Below are 26,086 nucleotides of genomic sequence, written 5' to 3'. Positions count from 1 at the left end.
TATGTCATCATAAAAGATTCCTTGGTCAGATAATGATGCACATAATTTTCAGGTTGCCCTCCTTTATGAAGAATATCAACTACTGCATGTTTGCAAGGCACTCCACTAACTTGCCACATCCCACATTCACACGTACCATCTGTAATATGTACTAGGAAGTTTCTATAGCCAGCTTGACAACATTCAAACAGCTCCCCTCTACATCCAAAGACCTTAATTCTCCTTACCTCATTTGAGGATTGATTTAGTCTTTCTCTAGCATATGGAGTCAAATGGTCTTGCCAAGTTTCACCTAGCTGATATTTTTTCAACATTCTCACCATTAGTTGTCTACGAATATGCTCAACAATGGTTAGGACAGGCTTATCCCTAACCTCATCCACCCACTTATTAAAAGATTCAGTCATGTTGTTTGTAACATGGTTAGATTTCACATGATGATCAAACCCGCTTCTAGACCACTGTGCAGGTGGTATTTTTCTCAACCATTCATAACAATTTTGGTCTTTAGCCCTAATTTGACTCATTGCCCTCTCAAAGTCATACTGATTTGCAGCCCTACAAGCTTTCCAGAATAACCCCATGTCATTCAAACCAGGAAACTTACACTTCAAATTGGCAAAGATATGCCTAGCACAATATCTAGTACTAACATTAGGCCAATATTTTTCCAATCCCCATAAAAGACTTTTTTGTCTATCACTAATAATAGTTACAGACCTATGATCATCAGCCCCAATGAATTCATACAGCAAAGATAAAAAATACCCCCAACTATCATAGTTCTCTACTTCACATATGGAAAAAGCCAGTGGAAAAATTCCACTATCAGCATCTAATGAACAACGAATAACAATACTCCCTTGTATGGCCCCTTCAAGTGACACCCATCCAATCCTATGAAAGGTCTACACCCAGTTAGGTACCCCACTTTAAGTGCAGGAAATGACAAAAAAAACCTTTGAAAAATTGGGCTATTTGACAATGGCCTATCAACCTTTAACCTTAACACAAGCACCTCTATTCATTTTCATTAGAATGTGAGCATATTTCAAAAGCTTTCCATAGCAAGCAATGTGGTCAGCACCTAGGTTTTTTAATGCAATTTTTTTTTGCCCTGTATAGTTTTTGTTTGTCACATTCAATCCCATGTTTATCTTTTAACTCACTTCTTATGACATTTACACCAACTCCTAGGTTAGTTTGAATAAGTCCAGCACAAACTTTAGTTATCCAAGGTGATGTTGCATCTTTGTTAAATGATTTAATCTGGCAATCATGTTTCCCTTTAATATACCTAATTTTAAAAGTTATCCCATCAACCATCGATGAAGCATGAAGTTTCCAAGTGCATTTTGGATTAACACAACAACAAGTATACTTAACACCATCATTTTTAATCCTATTTAACTCAAAACCCTCTTGGATTGCATATTTCACCATAACCTCTTTTAATAATGCAACAGATTCAAAGGTATTTCCTACTTTTAGACTAACTGAACCATTTAGATTTGGTTTCCACTCATTATCAACAATGGATTCATACATCTGTGAGAGACCATTCTCTTCATCAGATGAGTGCCCTCCGATAAAGTCATTTTCACTAAGTTTTTTAAACTTATCACTACCCATACTAACACCTATATTGACAGGATTTTCAGATCCTAATACAACACTTTCATGGCATGATTGACCACCTAACCCAGTGTGCACCTCAAACTCAATAACATGACAACTATTAGTAAAAAATTCCTCAAAAACCGAATACAATTCACTATCATTTGATATTAGCTTCCTCTGCCTACTTGTAGTCCATGGCAACACAACAAAAATTTCAATCAAATCCATTTCATTGTGTCCATACTTAACCATGACTTCTAGAATTTCATGAAACAACCTAATAATCTTATATTCCTCTAGGTCCCTATATCCTATCTCATACACCGCCCCATTAATTTTAACCAACAAAAAAAAGGTAACATGACTACCCGCATCAATTTTAAAACAAAAAAGTATTGCATCAAAAAATGGCTAAACTAATACAATTTTATTTAGCAAAGAATAAAAAACTCAACCTAAATGAAATATACATGTAATTCGGTTAAAAAAAGTATGAAAGAAAATTCAATCTAATACATATAAAAATAAAAACTGAAAAGAAAAAAAAAACCCAACAACTATAGAGAATTTAGTCTAATATATATAAAAATTACCACTCATAATAACACATAGAATTCAATTTTACATGAACAAAAAAGCAAATACAATGAATTCAATCTTATTAATATAACGATACCAATTGGTTGAACTGAAATATTGTACATATACAACAACTCAAGAAAGCCCATAAAATAGGCAAAATAAGTTCGATAAATACATATATAAATATGGTGTATTTGGTCTAATTATTATATAAAGAGCAAATTAAAAAAAGTATATTAACAAAATACAACATTCAATAAAAAAAATCCACCAATAATTAAACATAGTTTGTCATTTAGAAAATTAGACTTGAAAAACCTAATTTTTCACAAAGATCACTAAATATGGAAACAATTTTATCAAAAAATACTTGCAAAAATCACTTAAAAATTAGAGTTACTAACCTTTAAGCTCGGCTTCTCTCCAATACTTGAACTCAACCAATGCTAACAAGGCTTTGGTCAAAATCACAATAGATTTATACAACATTTTTTGCGCCATCCCACGTTCTCTCAATCCCTCCTCTCACACTAAGAATACGGTAGTTTCTTCTGGAGGTTTTTTTTTTTTTTTTTTTCACTTGAAAGAACTTTAACTTGGTTAGGTGAATTGACTTTACTTGAAACTATTGCCACCTGTCAAAAATAAAAGAATGAGGAAGGGTTCAATTGTTCTTTTACTAAAATGTCCTCAACGTTGTTAATATTTCTAACTGAGGAGTTAAGTTAAGGACTTGAATGATATTAATTTGTACTTGAAAGGATTTAATTAATTAATTTAGTAAACTTTTGGTCTCTGAATTTTTTTTTAGAAATAATGAGGACTCAATTAAAAAATACCCTCCAATTTAATTGAAAAAGAACGAGAAATGAAATTCCAACGTTTGCCGGTATTCGAACTCATGCTTTTGAATCCATAGATCAACGCTCTGACATGAAACCAAGAACTAAGGTGTCTCGTTATTGATAATTTATAAACCCTGGGTTATAGAATTAGCTATTACCAAACAGTATCTTTGGTTGGTAAATAGACAGAAGCGGACCCGACATTGTTTTATTAGTTCTCTTCTACTGGGAGAGCTATCGGCCATGGCTTCTCTATTCAAGGTAAAGTTTTCAACCCACTGTCTCTAACCTAAATAAAAATTTAAAGCACTTCGCTTGGGTTTCTTAGGAATCTTTTTTAATTTTTATACTTTTTGTTTTAAAATTTTTTATTCTGGTAATTTTAGGATCAAAGGAAGCTTTCAGCTTATCGTGACAGAAGGTTTCCGGGGACTCAAGAAGAATTCGAGGAAGCGTTGCTAGCTTCAACTACTGTTTACGTCGGGAACATGTCGTTTTACACGACGGAAGAGCAAATTTATGAGCTTTTTTCACGAGCTGGGGAAATTAAGAAAATCATCATGGGTTTGGACAAGAACTCCAAAACGCCCTGTGGCTTCTGTTTTGCCTTGTATGTCTTGTGTTAGGTTTTTTCAAATGTACCTTTTTTTTCTTTCCCCCCCTTTCTGGGTTATTTTTATTAATTGAACGTTTTACTTTTGCATTGCAATATATTTATTTGGATGAATAGTCTACTAGTTTGGAAATGTGATAATGGTAATTTTTCATGGGATTTTTCTGTTTGAACTAGTTCTTTATTGAATGATATAATTTCTTCCTGCCAGATTCTACTCTAGAGAAGATACCGAAGATGCTGTCAAATATATAAGTGGGACGATTCTTGATGATCGTCCTATTAGAGTTGATTTTGATTGGGGTTTTCAGGATGGAAGGCAATGGGGTCGTGGTCGAAGTGGTGGGCAGGTGAGTTAATGGTCCTTATCACTAATTACTGCCGAAAGTCTACTCTTCTTGGTGAGTTATTCATTTATTTATTTATTTTGTCATTCTTGTATGTGTCCAGGTGCGGGATGAATACCGAACAGATTATGATCCTGATATCCTTTTGTTAACTCTACTAAATTTCATGTGTTGGTCTGATGTGGTTAATATAAGTTTTCACCGAACAGAGGCTTTCAACAGTTTTGGTGGTGGTGATGCATATAAATCTGTCAATCATCTAATTTGTGGTTGGTGATATTCATTGTTAGTTCAAAAATTCAGACCCTCATTCAGTTTTCAGTTTCCTTAACGTGTTATGCACGCAGAGGTGGTTATGGAAAATTAGTTCAGAGAGAGTTAGAAGCACAAAGACAGCTTGTAGATTATGGTACTGGTTCATTGAACTCTTTCCAGCCGGTTATGCAACCTCGTTGTAAGTTTTCAGTGCCATTTTATGTGGATCTTTATTTCAGAGAATATTTAATGCAGTTCACAATATGCTTGTCTTCTATTTTTTCTTTGGCCCTCATTTGTTCATTGTTTATTGATGTGGAATATGTTTCGATTTACCTTGAATTTGGTAAAAGTACAAAGGCTTGAATTTGGCAAGTTATAGTCCTGCCTGACCTTATTACAGACCTAGAAATATTAACCTAACCCTGACCTTGTGGATGTTGTCAAGCCCAACTTAAGATGTTCTGATAATTTTACGTGCAAAAAAGCTAAAAGAGATTGTCTACTGAAAACTAAATGGTATTGCAGATGGTAGACATGGTGGAGGCCACGGACATGGGGGCTCTCATCGGCATGGCAGAGGTGCTTCCTTTACTGCCTTGTATCCCAGTTCATTTTTTAGACGTTTGATCTGTCTTCAATGAAATGTTTTGTTTGATTGCTGACTCCTTTTGAGAAAACAGATTATCAACGGAAGCGACATCGGGAAGATGATCGTCATGCACATGAGACGTCAAAGAGAAGTGCAGATTTTGAATCTAGGAGAAATTCTGATCATGACTCAAGACCGGTAAATGTTAAATCCTGAATGGCCTCTTTCTTCCTTCTCGTTGTCTTGATATGCATGTGGCTAGGGCCTGTGTGTGAAACGTAAAATGGGTGGGGTGGGAGTGGAATAAGTGTAGGCATAAATCTTGGTTAGTGGAGTAGAGAAGATTAAAGAGTTTACATTAGGTTCAACCCAATTACAATGAAGTGGTGATTACATTACATGGTCAGAGGGAAAGCAAGAATATCATGTTATGCTTCTTCACATTATTGTTTGAACATCTGGTAAAATCTTTCGGGGTAGTGTAAGAGGTTCAGAGTTTCTCACACACATCTACGTTAGAGGGGGTTTAGATTTACATTTATATACTGTTTAAAATATATATAATATTGAAAATGGTAGTTTGGAATAAATGATGTTTTGTGATTTATAATCTTACATTTGTCTCGATGCAACAGGAGAAGAATCCACGTTTCCGTGAAAGTGGTGACTCTGATGATGATGAGGATGATGATAGAAAGCAAAGATCTTAGTCTTATTGCTACGGGCTTTTTTTTTTTTTTTTTTTTTAAAATTCAGTCTGGCATCTTTATGGAAAGAAATACTGCTAAAAAGTGGGGGGGACACCTTGTATTTGGACAACTGTAATGCAACTGATTTTTCTTTCAAAACATTTGGGCAACTATTGCGTTATACCTTGACAGGTCTTTGCGATGAATTTTCAAGCAAAGGCGTCTAAATCTTATTTTGACTTGTGTGCAAAGAAGTAACAGTTCAATTAGCAAGCATGTTGATTGTGAATGTTGTATGTCTGCAATACATATTCTGTGGAGATGACCTGAGATTTATGTCGAAAGCTACAAAGTTTTTCAACAGGGTGAAAATGATTTGAAGGCTCCAATAGGTCTTCTGAAATCACCCCTTAGTACATGGATTTTTCACGAACCCTCAATGGTAAAATTTTTTAGTGCAATACAATTGTGGTGACTGTTGATAAATCCCTCGAGACAACCGGTTTTAGTTCATTTTTGTTCAGTTGAGGAAGCAAAAAGATTGTTTCTAGGTAGCATCGTGCAATTGTAGGAAATTTCATAATTGATTGTTTGTAATTAAGACTAAATTTCCTACATAATTGATTGTTAGAAATCAAGACCAACTGTTGGGCGGTTGGTTCAGTCGAACAGAAATTAACCATAACTAGTGACCTTGGATGAAAATTATTACACAGCTTAATCTTTCAATAACTTTTTACCAATTCTTTATTAGGGTTCTATTTGATATTGAGATGTTGCAACTTTAAGTTGTAATTGTTGTAAAAAAAAAGTTAAAAATTATGAAATAAAAGTTAATACTACATGAAAAGTTATTCCGATTTTCACAAAAATAATAAAAATGTTATAAGATTTTCACATTATAAATGTGAGATAAAAATAATTCATCTTCTAAATCACAGCAACATAGGTTTACTAAACATTACCACACCAAATAGAGCTTATATCTTGTTTGTTCAAAACTCGAATTACTGTTTAGTTTGTCAATCTGCCTCTTCTCTTGGGCAATGACACTTGTAATTGCATATCATAATCTCTCTCCAATAGTCAACATCGTTGTGATAGACTGTTGATCTAAGTCAACGCGAGATCAAATCAAAGACATTTCCCATATAGATTTGAATTCACTACGGAACTAACGTATGCTCAATCTTCATAATCTTCTACCACAAATGCATGTATAGCAATATACTATTAAAATCTAATTAGTTTTATATTCTTATTTAATAACTTTCAATTGTATATTTCTAAAAGGCTAGCAAAAAAATCCGCTCAACACTAAATCTAAATCTTTCTCATACAAGCTAAAATACTACAGCAATCTCACTGCTAAGCAGATTGCATGAGATCCAAAATCTTGCTTCTCATTGGAAGGAAAGTGAATTGTGACATAACATTAGATTACAAAAAAGAACAATAGAACTGGGAGGACCGTCAAAATTGCTACATACATGTTTTAAGTTGGTCCATGAGGAATGACAACTGGGGGATCACTCAACTCAGCCAACGATGCCATACAGGACCAGGCGTTTGAGCCGGGGAATAATTCGGATCCAGTCATACCTTCAACAATTGTATAACTCATTCAACTTCTTTAATGATTCTTCTTTTACGCACAGGCTCAGTTACAATGCTTCCAGGGGCACTGTGAGCTTTCCTTCTTTCTGCTTTCCTTCTCTCAGCTTCCATCATAGTGCGTCGCAGAGAAGCCGCCTTGTATATTGGTTTTGGCAAGTGCCTATGCCTGCACAATCACATACATAGCAAGAATATGAGTAAAGCTTACGTTCCACATTAACCCAACTAAGTTAGTCAAAAGAATAATTGTTGAATAGCTTTATACAAACACAAACACACATTATAATAGCTTCATTAAGTGTATGTTTCAACTACCATCTTACCTTACTATACGCTTGATTTCAGGTAGATGCTTGTAACGATTCTTGACGGCTTCATGATACGCATGTTTTCTTTGTTCCCTTGGGTGAAGCTGCAGTCAAGAAAAAAATATCTCAATGTTAAGAGTTCCGTAGCCAAGAAGTAGATTGAAGTCTATAGATATGAGGAATCAGCTGGAAAAAGGCAGACAAATCTAATGTCCAAGGAAATCGTAACTATAGTGTAATATCACAAGTTTCATGATGTCAAAATCATTGGTCAATCAGACCATGAATACAAATAAGAGTATTGGATTTGCATTTGATTGTAAATTATTGATAGAACAAGATAGCATCATAGCCACAATTCAACTTACTGTGACAGCAAAGACACGTGAAAGAAAGATACTTACAACTCCCAATTGTTCTGATGCTTTTGCCTTCCAAAGCCTAAGGTTGGTATCATCACTTCCTGAGATAACATAACTTGCATCACAGCTAAACTTGACACAAAACACCCTAAAAACAAAGAAGTGGAAAAAAAACTGCTGTCAGAAAATGCACCATTATTCTATAGAAATTGTACAACCTAGATCAGATATGCTCAAAAACCACACAAATCTCGCATACAACAGTCCCATTGCTTCAGGTAACAAGTCCAAACACAAACAAACGACTTGCTCAAGGAAGTTCATCAGAAATATTCAATAAATCAGATAATCAATAAAAAGATACTGAGATTGACAAGAGATCTTAAACTAGGCAAAACCTTTGCATTCTTTTTGTATGATAGATTTCCCTGCTTCGACCTCCATTGTACTGGAAAATTCTAATCTGTAAAGAAGAAGTTTGATTAAGCACTGCACTACAGCTGTCCTCATCCTCATCAATGACACATGTTAAAAGATGAAACAAGAACAAGTGCAAGAAAACTCACTGTTCGATCATAAGATCCAGTAACAAATTCCCGACCAGTAGGTGAATAATCAATATCCATCCTGGAAATGAAATGAACAAATATTTTACATAATGATAGTTAAAACAGTAATTAGCTATAAGCAAAGAAAGTCTTACACTGCAGATTCATGACCCATGTGTACACACTTAGCTTCATCTAGCTTTCTAGAGTCATAACTATAACAATTGCAATCCTCATTTGCCTGCATCATCATGGAAAGTAACTACTTCATGAGAAGAATAAGAATGGGCTAAGTACAGAAGTCCAACGTTCAAACAATCTAACAAATATAACCAGTTATCATCCAATCACACAGTCAAACAGATCAAATGGTGTGCAATTCGTAAATAGAGGGTCAGAAGATCAAACTCAATGAAAGATAATAAATAAGAGTACTATTATTTTATAAAAATAATAATAATACCATCAAATAGAAGGGGCCACTAACACATTAATTAAGTACTACTAAATTGCTATAAGGTGGCAGCTGCCATGGCTACACCAACAGCTTGTGAAGTTTTTAAATACATTTTGTTCCAGACTATTTTGGAAGGGGACTACTTTAATTGGAACTAGCCATTGAAGTGAAATCCTTTTGCAATGCTGAACATCAAAGAGTCCCAACAATGATGTTTGGTAGCAATCTGATCTAAACCCTCTACAATAAACTCTGGTTCAAACATAATAAACTTAAATTGTTGTGCTTACAGCTGTAAAGTTCATAGGCTCCATTGGGTTCCAAGAAATAGAATTGGATTTTGTCTGTCGCAAGAAGATACATGTCAGAATACATAAAGAGAAAATGTGTTAAAAACAAAGATATTCCAGATACAGATAGCCATCAGTCAGAAGCCATAGAATACCAGAGCATTTTAGAGTAAACACTAGTAGAAATTGCCTCTTAAACTATAGAATTCTTGTATGCACATTTAATCTCATGTACATAGTTCTTATTCTTACATCAAAAGGGGTTAAGTTTTTATTTTTTTCCTCAGTCTTTTTCTCTTTGTTTACTTTTGTTTGTTTATATACTTCTTAGATTCTCTTCATTTTAATCGTTCTTTGGCCATTTGACTGCAGGACTGTTTAACAACCTTATGTGCTTGAGCCTTTGCACCTTTATATTTTTCAATAAATTATTTTACTAATAAAAGAGCAACATACAAAATTTAACATATAAAAATGCTTTCAAGTTTTTACCCTCTGCTTCCAAAAATGAAATGCCTTCAGAATTTCATTCGTTATTACAGCAGACCTAATCAGTATAGATCCACAGTTGCAGTATGTCACTTCCTGTTGTTTTTGGCCTGCCAAAATATGCATCTTTTACCTTGCTCTAATACAACAGGGAGGACAGGCTCACGTGCCAAGCACTGAAGTTCCTTCTAAAAAACAGCCCCCATGGCTTCAGCTGCCTAGTTACCGTATATTATCTCACTTTTAGGTTTGATTACAGTGCACAATCTCCCAAGAAAGTATCTTAATTTATCACAAGAAGTTTCTCTCATGAAGAGGTCATAAATGATGCAATGAATTCCAACATAATTGGGATCATGATTATGTCCATTTGACATTGTGGCGGCTCTTTGATAGGCACAAGATTCTAGTTTCTTCTGCAATTTCAACTTAATCTGCTGTTTTTTAAAAGCTAAATAATTGATTAAATCCACATGTCAACAATTAAGGAATTGGAGAGACAGTATTACCCTCATGATAACCTTCCTTGCTGGGGATGACATGCGCAAATCATATAGTGTGATGCTTCGATCACTACAAGATATATTGGGGGAAAACAATTACACAAACAATATGCCAGTTGGACATAATATTACACTATCACTTCTTAAAAGAAACAACATGATCTAACAGAGAACAACATCCATTGATAACATATTTAGAACAATAAATCATTGGGGCTTAATAGGAAAAAGGTCAATGCACATTGAATATGCAGCACCAATGACTAAGATCAGAAAAGGTCCCAACTCAGTGTATCTTCAAACATAAATCCAACTCTGATTTGTTGACAAAGCATCAGCTCCTATTTGAATAATGTCCTTCTATATAAGATTATTTAGCAAAAATCTCTTGAGAATTTTTTTTAGATGCAAATTAAACTCATATCAAAATTAGGTAGGTTATCATGCTATGAATATAAGACCAGATACAAATTTTTTATTTCCTACTCCCATTTGTAGAAGAAAGATCAAATTCAAAGTTGGATCAGCTATTTCCATGGGCAAACATGCCTCTGCATCTTTTAACAAACATGTTCTAGCATTCAAAATGTATCCTGCAAACTAATACATAAACTAGGTTACTATCTCCACATACTTTACCACAGGTGCTGCTTACCATCTTTTTAAGAAGTGGAGATAAAAAGTAAATATATCTGTTAATATCAATTATTTTCATCCACAAATATAGATCAACAATGAAATGAAAGCTTACGATGTATTCCATGTATCTTATCATCAAACAAATAACTATTGATCCAGCAATTATATCTAAGCATACCTAGCTGTTGTTGCTAAGACATTTGATTCTGCCGGATTAAATCTAACAGATATTACTGTATCTGTTCCCCACTGAAAGCTGTTGATAGGCTGAGACCTGATTACAGGAGGTAAATTGTCGTAAAATATTTTGAGTTTTACATGGCTGAAAAAAATAAGAAAAAACAAAGCTGAGATAAGAACCTATTGTGATTCCATATATCAACTTGAGCACCAGCTGTGGCAAACAGATCACCTTCCCATTGGTGATCAACAGCCCTGCAAAAGGAAAAAGGGCTCAGAGGAAAGAATGAAGAAAGACCTCAGAATCAAAACATGCTTGAGATGCTCTCACCCTTACCAGAATGAATTCTTCCAAACATAAACGGCCAGAGGCTGCAAATTTGGTTTGCAACTTGTTAAGAAAGTTAGATGTGAAAATTCATGCATTAAATACCATGTATATACATTAAGAAAGCACTACCTCAGATGAATTATCAGTTGAGTCATCTGAATCAGTAAGAGTAGCAACAGGGACATTCCAGAGCTTGACACTGAACAAAAAGAGTCCAATTACGGGAAGTGAGAAAAATTACGAATAGATCATCAAAGCAGATATGCAACTTCAAGGAGTGTAAGAAAAGGAGTTGCATCCAAGCATTAGTCTATTTACTTCAGATTTTCGAAATTCCAGGTCAACAGAAGTTAGCAAAGCGTTATGGTTTCATATGTAGATAGAGAGAGACGGATTAAACAATAGAATTTTTGGCTTACGTGCAATCAGTTCCACATGATACCAAAATGCGTCCATCTGTTGAAACTGTCAAACCTCGTACAGCACCTTGGTGACCAGAGTACTGACAAACTGTTCTCCTGTCATTCACAAAAACAAAGGATAAATTCAATAAGATGCGAAAAAGTACACATAACACTTTTTCCCAAACAATACAGAACAATTTTAGAAATGGATGCTGAGATAGTTTCAAATATAATGTGCATGCCTGCCTCTCTTCAAATTTTCCACATGAAATGTCAAGTCCAGTCTCACAAAATGGGAAATATGATCCTCCATAAATTTGAAAATAGATCATAAAACAAGTAAATGGACATAGAATACCATCCACCATCAGTTGATGGATATCGCAAACATGCGTAATATTTTTGAGAAATACAACATATACACAATCAAATATGAACTCTGCTTGTATAAACTGACTTACTGACATGTCAATTTGCATGAGATGGAAACTTTTACAGGAGTATTATTCTATGTGTTTTCAACTTCAGATTACATGCATGTAAATTGAAAAAGAAAGTACGTCCACATAGAAGAGATTTTTAAACCAAGACAGTGCACGAAATTTACCTGTTAGCAATATCCCAAAGACGAATATCTGCAAATTTGAAACAAAACCCAAAAAAACAAAAACGAAACAGGATAAAAGTTAGAAATTCTGCTTTCATTAAAACTATAGTCTTGCTTGTACTAAGCACTTTAGCAAATGTTAAAAGTCAGAAAAACCACCAGTTATGTTCAATGGAATATACAGCCCTCACTAAAATATATAGTTTCTTTCCTTGCTTTTCGTTTTCCTTTTACATTGAAGTAAAATTTTCAAACAAACACAAATAATGAGAAAAAACTTTATGAATGCTACCTCCATCCATAGAACCAGAAAAAAATCCTTTCAAATAATTGGGGTTCTTTGCCATACAAGATATTCCATCTCTGTGACCATCCAGTGCTCCAATAAACGGCCTTGCAAAAATCTAAGCATAATTCACAAGTCAAATTTAACCAAAAAATTAAACTGAAAAAAATTCAATATATGTATCACTTTTTACCTTCTCCAATTTGGCTGCAGTAAGAGCCCTGACATACTCCACGGCCTTCTCTTGCGGTCGAAGATTCGGATCGTAATTATGATAAACCCTCTGATTATGGAAATGTAAATCAAAATTAGTAAATTTAATTGAGGAGGAATACGAAAGAAAGAAAATAGTAAAATTTTGAGCTACCTGGAGGTCCTGGCTTCGTTCTCGAGTGAATTCATCGGTGGAACGAGATATTACTTTTACCTTCATATTTGCTTCTCAATTATTAGGGTTTAATTGTCTATTTAATCCTCAAATTTGTGTACTATTCGGTATATAATTAGACAGACGATGATACAGTGAGTGACCGTTGGACAGAGAGTATGTAAGAGTAAAACTAATCTAAAACCCTAGAATGGTATTAGCAACGAGGAAGAAGGTGACCAAAACCCTGTGAGTGGGTCTAATTCAATTGATCCTTATCGGCCCAAACAAAGCCCATGGAGCTCATTAATATTTTAATGCCCGCAGCCCAGACCTATTTCGTCGTGATTGTCTCATGAATCCCTGGGTTCTTACCAGTCGTATAAAATGACCAAAGCTTGATCACCCGTATATATTTTTTTAAAAAAGTCAGCTGATGTGGCAGGAGTCGGTCAATCAACTGATTTCCTCCGCCAGTGCAGTAGAAGTTTGGGCACCAAAGTCAGTTGCAAATTGAAGATCTTTTTGTTTGAGCTGAATATTCTGCAGAAGATAGATAATATATGGATCATTTATCTCCATTAACTTTTGATCTCTACTCCATATAAAAGAATTAACAAAACACTTCGTGTAGGTTCATTAAATTTTCTTCCCTCATACTAAGAAAAATCGTGAACTTCAATTCACCCTAGGTAAAATAAGAATGAAAAATTAATTAAATTTTTTGATGCAAATATGTCCTCAATCCCAAATATACTTTCAACTGTAAGTAAATGTAAATAATTTGAAATAACTTGCGTATTTAGTTTTTACTTCCATACTACTCCATTCTTTGTCTTCACTCTAAAACATCTTTCGGAACAAAGCAATCAAACTATGAGACTCTCTAAGCGTTTCTGTCTTTGCAATATAAAAGAAGAAAAATATTTTAATATTTATAGACATGATACATGTACATAATAAAAAAAAGTTAAAACAAAGTCTCCATCATTTCAAGTACCATTTCATTTAGATGTTGTGCATGAGACTTCGATCCACCATGATGCACAGAAGACACTTTACTACGATTCTACTTGTTTTTTTTTTTAATCCTACCTGTAATTAATTTTGTTAGAACATGTTATTAAGCATTAAATTACTTAATAGAATTGACAATTATTACATGAAAACTATGTCATCCTGTGAAATGGGTAAGCTAACCTAGGTTTTAATAAGTCATTAAAGACATTAAAATTGATTTACCTACAAATCATTTTATGTGTGATGTCAACCAACAAATTTAACAAATAAATGAATCTTCATTAAGTTGCATGTATAATTGCACAACTTTTACAGTACCAAAAAACATCCATTACAGATTAAAATATAATAGAAAAAATTGCCCACCACAAAAGAAACAAAAAATGTAGCTAACAAAGAGTTTACAATAATGTACGGCACCTAAGTTTGCCATAAACTTCAATTTTCTACAGCGCTTTAATACAATAGTTGCATTTTAATATTTACACAGAATATTCATGGAAAGAATCCTCAGAGATATATTTTATTATAAACATTAATAATAAATGGGTTTCAAACCAATCTAATTAAAGTGATTGATTTATGCAAATCCCAACCTACTATAGAAAGATTGAATTCAAAAACTTTGATAGGACGATAATCATTTGAAAAATATCAATTCTATGAAATTTATTGTGAATAAATATGTTTATTCATTTCAAGTAATTTTAGTTCACCAAATTCAATCAATTAGCTAGGTAGTCATCACATTTTAATTTTCTTCAAACATGTTTTCTCAAGTTCCAAAATTTAATTAGATCATATTTCATCATCATATATTAGGTCACATAAGAAGTTTTGTTCTCAGTGTAGTGTTCTTTTCCTATAAATCAAACAAAATTCGACCTCCATTTAACAACTACAAGTCAATGTAATAAATTTGTCATCAACTTTCTATTTTTACTAAGACCATTTAGGTTTAAGCTATGTAGCCTAACTTAAATTGCATGATTCAAAGTTCATTTCAAATAATTGTGATGCATGCAAGTCACTATTATTGTCATTTTCCTCCAACAAAGCTCACTTCACAAATTTTAGTGGTCCCTTCTTCACACTAATTCCATATGCCACTCACACATCAATTATTTAAACATGTTAACTTCTTTCTAACTTTTGCTCAAGCCCCAATTTTTTCTCCAAATATAAAAAGAGAAAAAAAAAGTAATTAATTCCTAAACACTGTACAAGATTTTTTTAAGAGTAAATTTCAAAATGCTTCCCTTAGAAAATGAAGTTACAAAGAGTTTACAATAATCTACAAAGCCTTACATATAAATTAAAGAGTAGATGTAATATGAAAGAGTAAAGAATATCAATAGTATTAGTAGCCGTGCAAATGAAGGGAAGGAGTAAATATACCAAATAACCAATTTCAGTATATAAATCAATCAAGCTTTGGCTTTTGGATTTGGCCTATTCAAACTTTATAATTATCAATATATATTTAATGTAAGTATTGAACTATTTTTCTTTTTTATGAAAAGGTGGCATGAGTTCACAGACTTATTAAAGTGAATCCACCTATTAAAGATTTAAGGTGCATGCTGTGTCACTAGGAGATAAAGAAAAGATGTTTCCAACTGTTAAAGATTTAAAGTTAAAAAGAGACTCAAACTGTTCCTCTTTCATTTTTTTTTAATTTTTTCCCTGAAAGGTGACAAATGAGTTTTATATCATTCTCTGGTGATCATCTAGGGCTTTGTGCACTACAAACTAGATAATGGAAATATCTAGAGTTATGATCTGGTCTCCAAACATATGGAACTAGACTCTAGTACAAAAATTGTAGAGAAACCAACGATCTATAATAATTAATTTAGTGTAGAAATTATATAACAACAATAAAAAATAGTGCCAACAAATTAAAAATCACAAAGAAGAATTCCACTAGCAATTAGCACTTGATATATTTAAATTGTACCTTGAATGCCTCACTTGAAAAATAATCACAAAGACTCTCCCATTCTGCTTGCTTATGATGAAGATCTTACGGTGGATTTCGCTTTGCCTCTTCAACTATAGGATATTGCTCAAACTCTTTCTTCAGTTGGTGACGAAAATTCTTGAACCTCATCGCCAATTTATCCAGGAAGTAGTTTCTAATGATTGGATCGTGGACATCAATGACAAATTTACTCTGCAATGTGAACAAGGAAAAAAAATACCACAAATGTTACCAACATTGAATTTGTATAAAAAATAAAAGACTACACAAATCCATAAACTATTAAACATGGAATGAAGTAAAATAGTACTACAATATCATCTATAATCAATAGCCTTTGAGATTCTAGTACATCTTTCCATTTTTTGCCCTTAATGGAGCAATTTTCCTTAGAACGACACCAATATCAAAAGCTAGCGTTGTCGCATTAGCACCAATAGGCACATTCATTGTTTCACAAAACTCAATTACCAATGGTGCATGGGACTGGTGAATGAGCTTTCAAGTCTTAAGCCTCTTGACTTGGATCTCTTGTTTTTTTTAGCATCAACAGCTACAAAAAAAAGTGAAGAAAAATAATAATGATAATATTAATAATAATAAGAATAATTTTAAATGTCATGATACCAATTAAAAAAAAATATGACTAGATAAAATACCAAGAATGGCGTTAGAGCTAAAATTAGACAATGAATTAGTTGGTGCGGCTAATTCATTACGTGCTTGTGCCGCTGCTACTAAACGTGATCGACATGAACCTCCAGGAGCCATGATCCAGAATCCTACAATTTAAAAAAAAAATCATCCATAATTTTTTTTTAAAATACAACATATATATACTAACATAAACAAACAACTTAAAATAAATCATATATAATAATGCACATAAAAGAAAAGATTACCATATTGTATTGCATGCATTATTAATTAACATCACTATCATTATCTTTTGATGAAATATTTTCATTATCACTACAATAATTTTCAATTGTTTCATTCTCTTCCCCAACATTAGAAGCCTCATTTTCAAGGATTAGTCCCTCATTATGTATTCCATTGTTGTCAACTTCTTCAAGACTCACTTCGATGGAATTGTCTACCATCTAAACATTCTTTTTCGATGGCCAATTGAATATCAAATGATTCATTCTCTTAGTAAATATTATTTACACATTCAAAACTTTCTTCTGTGTCATCTATTTCTGGAACATCCCACACATGTCGGTGGTAGATCTTGTTTACCACTTTCCAATTTGATCCTAGCTTGTAGCATTAATATAGAATACTTGCTGGACTTGAATTGCTAACACAAAAGGATCATTCTTGTACCATATTCTACGTACATTAATGCTTGTGGGATGATAATCTTTTTGTATTCACTTTTTGTTAAAATTAGTATCAAACCAATCGTATTTAAATAAGATAACCCAAATTTCTAAAAATATAATTTACCTCTATAACACTAGATGAAATACCATAAAAGTGAGCATCGACGCTGCCATGTTGACCTGGTATCATAACCCCACTATTTTGAGTTTTTAGATTCTTGTCATGAGTGTGAACATGATATCAAACTTCGTTGACATTACATTTGGAGTACGAGTACACAACAGGACATGGACCACAAGCCAATGAATGAAATTGGTTAGTGGCTTCTATTGACCCTTTGCAACGCATAGTCATCATCTACAAAGAAATCATGAAAAAGTAATTTAATCCTAAAGTTGATTAAAGTATAAATATTAAATTACTAAATGACATTCATTACAAACCCGATTTTTATATTGCGTAAGGAATTGCTTTTCTTGTCTTTTAGATATATTAGAAAGATTTTGTACTTCCAACTATGTAGCATGCTCACTATATAAATTTTTTTATTAAAATTAGAAATTAAAAAATCATATAAACAACATGTGTGTGTAGCCATGAGGTTTGTACTTCCAGCATGTGTATTTTTTATTAGAAAGACTTTGTACTTCTATGAAGCCTTTTATTAAAAAAACAAAAACTTGAAATATAAACTAATTATAGCCATGGCATTTAAATGGATATTTTGAACATAAGCAAAAGTACTCTATAGAGCCTTGTACAAAAAAGAAACTAAAAAATAAATTGAGTGTAGCCCTGGGGTTTGAACGGACACTACAAGAAAACTAGCAATAAATGACACATATTTTGTGACAAATTCTGAGAAAAAAGGGCATAAGTTATAAAAGCATGATAGACTCATGATATATTTTGTGTCTATCAAGTATTCATGAAGACTTGTGATAGACTTGCGATAGAAATAAATTATGTCAAGGATTTATGATGACTTTGTGATAAAATATATTATATCAAGAATTCATGATAGAATTTTTAGTGTTGACTTTACTTGGTGCTTTTTTGACTGAAATTTTAGGTATGTTTTAAACAAAATGTTATCTGAATTAATAAAAAAAACATTGTCGTTCTTTTGTGCTTTTATGACTAAAATTTCTAGTAACTTTAAATAAAATCTTATATGAATTAAGAAATGTTGTCGTTACACATAAGTTGGAATGGTGACATTTTACTTATAAATTTAAAATATTAAAACTTTAAAATTTTTAGTTATAAAATAACTTTTAAAAATAAGTAACGCACCATTTTAGTGCTTTGCAATCCTAATTTTTTTTAAGCGTTGAAAACATACACAGACAGAGAAAAGATGAAGACCAAAATTAAAAATCCTTGGCTTCTCTTGATACTAACTTCTCTGATTTTGCCGCAATCTCGAACGCCATTGTTGAAAATGTCTTGCCATCGTCTTCCTAGCGCACTAGCTATTGACTAAGTCAAGCTGTTTTTTCGTCGTCTTTCCACAAACTTCCTTGTTGTCATTTTCTCTTATGTGGTCTTCCTCATTATCGTGTTACTCACAGTCATGTTCTTTCCTCATCTTGCCGTCTTTCCTCACCGTTGTCCACTTTCCTCATCTTACTATCTTCCTCGCCGTCGTCTTCTCAAAACCTCGGTATGATCTTTGTTCACTTCAAAGCTAAATTAATTAATTGATTAGTTAATTTGTTAACAAAGAGCAAAGGATGCTAGTTTGTTAGGGTTACTTATTAGTAGTTGATGATTTAGGTGTGTGCTAGTTTGGAAATTGTGTATTGGTTTTGTTATATTGTTAATTTCATTAATGAGATATCTAAATGGTCATTTGAAATCTTGTTCTGATTATTAGTTACTAGAGATCTCTATAAACACAGCTCTGGGGATTAGTGCTTTTCCTACGAAAGACAACATTCGATGTTTAGTGTAATGATTCTTGCCTCGTCTCAATTTCCTTATAAAGTTAATTAGCTAGGTAATACTAGTCATTGCTATGTTTAGGATTTTTTTCCTTTACATTTTTCATGCTTTATATGGAATTGTGGTGTTCATTTACTGTAAAGTATAAATTGTGATTTTGGTTTCAGGGATTTGTTTCCTCTTTGTTTACAAAATTTTTTTGTCAGTAGCAGTAGCATATATAATGTAGATTTAAGAGATGAATAATTATCTAGGGCTATTTGTTTTCTGGTTTCTTAAGATTGATAGTTGTAAGTGCAATATAGGATGGTCGCTTACGAGAGTAGATTACTTTTCAAATGCCATAACTTAGGTTACAAATGTCCATTTGGGCCATATAATATACTGTTTTGAAGTATATGATGAGATGAACCAAACTTAGAACCATTTGCACCATTTTACTCTATAGTCGAGCTGAAAATTTCACTTCTTTCCTGGTTATTTTTCAGTTTTAAGATATTTTCCTATTTTTTCTGTTCCTTTTAGAATTTATCTTTTTTTTTCTACTCATCGAATTTTGGTGTTGTTTCTTTTTTCTTTTGTTTAGATTAGGAGAATTTTATTATCATATAATTTTTTTTTATATTTGCATGTATTAGTAAATTCACTATGTTTAGGGTTAGTTTTGTATTGAAATTTGACGTTATTAGGAACTAATGAAGTACTAGTACTGATTTTACAACATATGTATGTATATTAACTAATATTTTTTTTTCATAATCAGAACCTAATTAGAATATAATTTAGCTTATGGTGTAAAATTTTATTTTGTTTTGTTAAAAACAAGTGTTTTTCCCTATGTAATAGTTTATCTTGTGTTTTTTGTTTGAACTGTTTGCTATCATCTCTTTTGTTTCTTATCAATTTTTCAAAAAGTAGCTGTAGGGAAATTAATTCTGATTTGGTAAATAAATTTCACATTATTTATACCCTTTATAATGGTGATTTTACATGTTAGTAGTTTTGAGTTTGTTAATTTATAGTTACATGAAAGCAATCTAATACTATGGTCATATACGTAATAGCATGACCTAATTAATGTGGGCCTAATTGTATTAACTATTTGTTCATTTTCGTGTTTTTTATTGGGTTTAAAAGTTGTTCTATCATTTTTTTATTTGTGTCTTGTGTTATGAGTACATAAACATGTGAGGCAAGTTTGTTTATTGCCCAATCATTATATCAATATTTTTTTTATTGAGCTGGAAAGTGTTGTCTCTTATTTTATATTAGAAAGTGATTGAATGTAGTAGAAAGACCAACAATATTATATGAATTATTTTTGTTTAAGATTTCAAAGTTTATGTTTTCGTCTATATGTTTTTCATTTGTTTTTGACTAGTTTAGTGTGCAAGGTCAATAATTTTTGTTATATTTATGTTGCAACAAGGGTATTGAAGTCATTGTCAATTTATATTTTGCTTGTATGTATTGGTAATAAATTTTGATTTTTTTATTTATATTTAACTTCGTTAATGTTTCGGGATCAAAACCAATTAAAATAAAAAAATGGATAAGTCCTGGATTTATTATAGTAAAATGTCACCAGAGTATGATGTTGGGGTTGTGAAGAATTTATGAAGTTTGCTTCTGAAAATGTTGAAGGCATTAGCATCATTAAATGTTTGTCTAGTAAATGTATAAATTTATCCTTTTGTACACCTAAGGTTGCTCGTGAACATTTATGTTTTCATGTGTCTTACACAACCTGGAGCGGCATGGGGAATATGTCCACAAGACACCACTTCCTAATGTAGATGTAGATGTTCTGTTTGAGTTTATGGACTACAATGATGGAAACTCAGTAGATATGTTAACAATGTTTATAAGGATTGTGCTGCAGATCTTAAGGCATTTAAAAGACCTCTAGAATAGGTTGATAAGCCTTTTACCCAAGATGCATAGATTTCACTAAATTAGACACTTTGGTTAGCTTGTTCAATATAGAGGGTAAATGGTTTGGCATAAGTTTTATGAGTTATTGGGTTTTCTAGCTAAGTTGTTGCCTGAAAGTAATGAAATTCTTGTGTATGTGAACGAGGACAAAAAGACAATGTCTGCTTTAGGCCTAAAATATGTAAAAATACATGGTTGTCCAAATGGTTGCATGCTCTATAGAAAAGAGTATGAAAGGCTATTTGAAGGTCATAATTATGGTTTATCTAGATTAAAAAAATATAGTAGTGCTGACTAAAATAGAAAAGGGATTATTGCAAAAGTTTTATGGTACTTTTTGCCCGTACCTAGGTTTAAGTATGTGCTTCAATCTTAACAAATTGCCAAATACTTGACTTAACACACAAATGATAAAGTTAATAATGGTAAGCTCCAACATTCGGCAAACTCACCATAATGGAAATTAGTAGATAATAAATGGCCTACCATTGCATTAGATCTTAGAAATCTTTGCCTTGCCTTATCAGCCGACGGAATAAATCCACACAGCTCTCTTAGTAATATATATAATTGTTGGTCAGTTGTTCTTGTATTGTATAATCTTCCTCTGTAATTATATATGAAATAAAAATTTAATATGTTGTCCCTACTAATTTCTAGTCCTCAATAATAAGGCAATGACATTAATATATACTTAGCACCTTTAATAGAATATTTACAAATTTTGTGAGAAGTTGGTGTAGAGGCTTATGATGCCTATAGAAATGAGTTCTTTATTTTATTGGATGTGTTACTATAGACTATGAATGACTTTCTAGCATGCAAAAATCTAGTGGATTACACTGTTAAAGGATATAATGTTTCTCTATATTGTGGAGTAGACACTACTAAATATAGACTTAAACATAGTGGCAAAAATGCATATATCGATCATTGTCATTGGCTTCCTCATGGTCCCTAGACCAACGTAAAGCCTTTGACAACACCCACAGAGAGAGTTTGCCCTGAAACCATTCAATGGCGACGGCATTTTGCGGCTGATTGGGTCGATTGATAATAAATGGAGAAAGAACAACTCTAAAAAGCACAAAAGTTCCAACAATGATAATCGCATATGGTGAGAAAAAATCCATATTCTATAATTTAAAGTATTTACTTGTGCATCATCAATTAGATGTTATGCACATTGAAAAGAATGTGCGCAAGAGAATTTATGGAACACTACTTTACATTCTAATAAAGACCAAAGATGATCTTATGTCAAGCAATGATCTTGTGGAAATGAAAATTAGGGATGAATTAGCACCAACGTTTTTTTAAAAAAGCACACATTCTTTTCTGCAGCTTGTTGCACATTAACTAGAGACAAAAGGACAAGGTTTTGCAAAGCTTTGAAAAGTATTAAGGTTTCTGCTGGATATTCTTCAAACATAAAAAATCTTGTTTTAATGAAGGACTTTAAACTTCAAGGCCTTAAATCTCATGACTGTCATGTTCTTATGCGACAACTTTTAGCTATTGCCATTAGGAGTGTCTTGACGTGCTAATAATTTCTATACTATTTTAATACTTTCTTAACTTAATTTATGTTAAATTATATTTTATTATATTAATTTTTATCTTAATTTTTATGTTTTGTCATTGTAGGAATATTGGGAATATTTAAGTGAAAGGAAGCAAAAAGAGGAAATGGACTGGAGCTTAATAGAAATAATTGTAGATTGTGAGAGAAAAGAGGAAAGAATAATGCTTAAAGGAGAAATTATTAGGTTTATTGGCTATTTGTACAAGTCACGTGCATAATTACATAAAGCATTGGCATTTGATTCATGTGCATGAGCTTAGAAAGTGGGCTAGGTTTGTTTCATTTTAAATCTTTTGATTTAAAGATTGGGGGGCTGAGCTATAATATAAAAAGGAGGAGAAGGAAAACCGAGACAAAGTAGCTGCACAAATTAAGAAGCCAAGAGAAAGAAAATCGCAAGCAAAAAAGAAAAGAAAGGAATCAGTAGTCGCACCAATTAGAAGAAAAACCGAGAGCAACAGGAGCAATTTGGAGGAGGAGGAAGACTCGTTAATTCTTGAGTTTTTCTTTCTCTCTATTATTTTTCTTGAATGTTCTCAATTAAATGAATGGATTCTCTTTATATTCCCATGAACTAATTTAGTTTGCTAGGGCTACGATGTAGCCTAATTATGAAAGTTTAATTCCATAAATCTATGTTATATTTAGTTTATTATTCTGTGGTTCATTGTTCATTATTGTGCTTAATGCTTTTAAATATCTGGCCAATATTTGAATGATTTGAGGATGCATAATTAGACGGAGAGGAGATTTATGTATTTTTGCTCTATGTAATTGATGCCATGAATTGAACGAAAGACGAAGATGTGCCAACGTGATTGATAACTCTAGGAAATGAGAGTTATTACATCAATTCTAGACTTGAATCAAGATCACTTAGAGAACAAATAAAGTGTTTTTATTATATTTTAGTTACATTTTGCATAAACATTCATTTTAGTTGAGTCTTAATAAGTTTTGCTTGAATTAAAGTAATTTGTGCTAAAAACAAGTGCATAGTTATAGGTTCTCAGAAAGTCTTAATTCATGAAGGGATGTTGAGACAGTAGATGAGTAAGAGGAGGAAAGAAGATGGCCACAAAAGAAGAAAAACACAATCGGGAATAATGCAGTACTGTTGAGGATGTTAGAACAACCTGTGCTGTAGCAAGCTAGGAGCAATGCGGGAGAAAACTTAGGCGCGGGTCAGCGCATGTTTTCCTAATTTAACGCATGCACGCTCATGGATTTGTTTTTACCCTAATTTGCAATATAAAAGGGAGGCGTGCACCACATAGAAAGGCGGCAAGGGAATTATCATTAGAATAATTACGAGGAACAAAGAAAAAGATCAGAATTGAAGGCAACATTAGAGAATCGATCAGAATTATTTGGAATTGTCTTTCACTGTGCTCACTTATATTTATCTTCTTCCTTTAATTGTTTTGATGTATTCCGAGATTAACATATTTATGTTTATTTTTCTCTTTCAGAATATGAACTAAATTTACTTGTAGTTGAGTGACAAATAATCCAATGGGTTCTTGACTGTTCTTATATGTTGTTATAGTATTGCTATAGCATTTTACTCTAGTAGTTCTTTTATGAATATAACTGTTATTTCGGTTGACCACCCATTTAATAGTTTCAGTTAAGATAGAGCAGCAAAATGACATGTCTTAGCGGATAGTACTAGAGTACTACTTGATCTTAAGTTGAGTTTCCTGGATTAAGTTATCTTGAATCCCATAAGGGCAATACTTGACGTTAGGATTTGTACATACTAGACATAGTGTTCACCTTGTAGGGTGGAGAGATTAAAGGTTATAATGCCGTACCATAAGTATATTAGCAACTGGTCATTGTTAATAGATTTAAAAGTATGAGACTTTTAACATGCGATAGCTGCGGATGCAGATTTATTCTGCCCAGTGCTGCAGCTCTTATTGTAATAACTGGTGCTAAATTGATAGACAACAGCCACCCCATTAGGAGAGTTTGATCATTCAACTACTATAATCTCAATTGAATCTTAGACACATTTAACTTAGTTTATTTCGTTACGGTATTATTTTATTTAATTCTTTCACAACCCTCGATTACTTCTGAAATTACTTTACAATTGTTTGTTTCGGTCCTAAGTTGAATTGCACTATTGTGATTGCTTCAACATTTTTATAACATCAATCCCTGTGGAGACGATCTTGAATACTTATCACTTTATTACTTGTTGTGTAAGTGCACATTGACATTGGTAGTAATTGCCTATACAAATCAATCAACAAGTTTTTGGCTCTGTTGCCGGGGATTGATTGTTTATTTTTGAAGTGTGAAGTAAATCTTAATAGCGCCAAATTTGATTTGATTTATTCTATTTATTGGCAGATCGGTACATGCATGCGCAAAGACAGATCTGCGGTATTCCAATTCGATCATGAGATTGAAAGGACTGTCAGGAGATTGCGAAGAGAACAAAGGAATTCAGAAATTGCTTCAAGAATGAATAATTTACAGGATGCAGGGAATTTAAATCTTCACGGGCCCTTACAACCAGTCAACATTCAAGAAGAGCAGAATGAGCATGCTAACGGGAGACAGCTAGGCAATAACAATATTATTTACATGGCTGATGACAGAGACAGAGCTATAAGAGATTATGCTGTGCTAACTCCTCAAGTTGTACATCCTGACATCATCAGACCTAAAGTAGACGCTGCAAATTTTGAGTTGAAACCAGTGATGTTTCAAATTTTGTAAACAATTGGTCAATTCAATGGACTGCCAAATGAAGATACTCATCTCCATCTTAAATTGTTCTTGGAAGTAAGTGATGCTTTCAAGATTGCTGGAGCAACACAAGATGCATTAAGGCTGAGGCTTTTTCCTTATTCCTTAAGAGATCGAGCAAGAGCATGGTTAAATTCGTTACCATTTGATTCCATCACTACATGGAATGAATTGGCTGATAAATTCTTGATGAAATATTTCCCACCTACAAAAAATGCAAAGTTGCGTAATGAGATTACTTCATTCCATCAACTTGAGGATGAGAGTTTGTATGAGGCTTGGAAAAGATTCAAAGAATTGCTCAGAAGGTGTCCTCATCATGGTATTCCTTGTTGCATTCAATTGGAAACTTTTTATAATGGGTTGAATCCAAGTACAAGGTTAATGGTGGATGCTTCAGCAAATTGAGCTCTGTTATCCAAATCTTACACTGAAGCTTATGAAATTCTAGAAAGAATTGCCAATAATAATTACCAGTGGCCTTTAACCAGACAACCAGTATCAAGAGGATCAGCAGGGGTACATAACATAGATGCAATTATAGCCTTGTTAGCACAAGTAACCTCATTGACTAACATGGTAAAGGCCT

General features: G+C 32.8%; 2 protein-coding genes and 1 non-coding gene across 3 annotated transcripts; 1 reads left to right on the top strand and 2 right to left on the bottom strand.

Annotated features, from left to right (window-relative positions):
* Window positions 1–3,198: 3,198 nt before the first annotated feature.
* LOC18053421 (nuclear cap-binding protein subunit 2) lies at window positions 3,199–5,832 on the top strand. Its single transcript, XM_006447160.2, has 8 exons — window positions 3,199–3,308; window positions 3,434–3,657; window positions 3,872–4,010; window positions 4,111–4,144; window positions 4,351–4,461; window positions 4,791–4,844; window positions 4,946–5,052; window positions 5,490–5,832. Exons 1-8 carry the CDS (start codon window positions 3,291–3,293, stop codon window positions 5,562–5,564), a joined length of 762 nt encoding a protein of 253 aa, XP_006447223.1. The 5' UTR covers window positions 3,199–3,290; the 3' UTR covers window positions 5,565–5,832.
* A 1,025-nt stretch (window positions 5,833–6,857) lies between these two features.
* LOC18053420 (DDB1- and CUL4-associated factor 13) lies at window positions 6,858–13,194 on the bottom strand. The gene is made up of 17 exons (XM_006447159.2): window positions 12,932–13,194; window positions 12,758–12,847; window positions 12,571–12,682; window positions 12,279–12,306; window positions 11,687–11,785; window positions 11,397–11,466; window positions 11,274–11,308; window positions 11,117–11,191; window positions 10,935–11,030; window positions 10,124–10,187; window positions 9,126–9,179; window positions 8,534–8,619; window positions 8,397–8,457; window positions 8,229–8,293; window positions 7,873–7,978; window positions 7,484–7,572; window positions 6,858–7,326 (listed from the first exon to the last, which is right to left on the bottom strand). The coding sequence occupies exons 1-17, from the start codon at window positions 12,995–12,997 to the stop codon at window positions 7,164–7,166; spliced, it is 1,359 nt and encodes a 452-aa protein (XP_006447222.1). The 5' UTR covers window positions 12,998–13,194; the 3' UTR covers window positions 6,858–7,163.
* A 12,522-nt stretch (window positions 13,195–25,716) lies between these two features.
* Window positions 25,717–25,823, bottom strand: LOC112101389. Its single transcript, XR_002907515.1, has one exon. It is a non-coding gene; the product is annotated as a small nucleolar RNA R71 (small nucleolar RNA).
* Window positions 25,824–26,086: the final 263 nt, after the last annotated feature.

The sequence above is a fragment of the Citrus clementina genome, unplaced genomic scaffold, assembly GCF_000493195.1.
Source record: "Citrus clementina cultivar Clemenules unplaced genomic scaffold, Citrus_clementina_v1.0 scaffold_2, whole genome shotgun sequence".
Lineage (NCBI taxonomy): Eukaryota > Viridiplantae > Streptophyta > Magnoliopsida > Sapindales > Rutaceae > Citrus > Citrus x clementina.
Note: the sequence above shows the minus strand (reverse complement) of the source record. Positions and strands in the feature narration are given on the sequence as shown.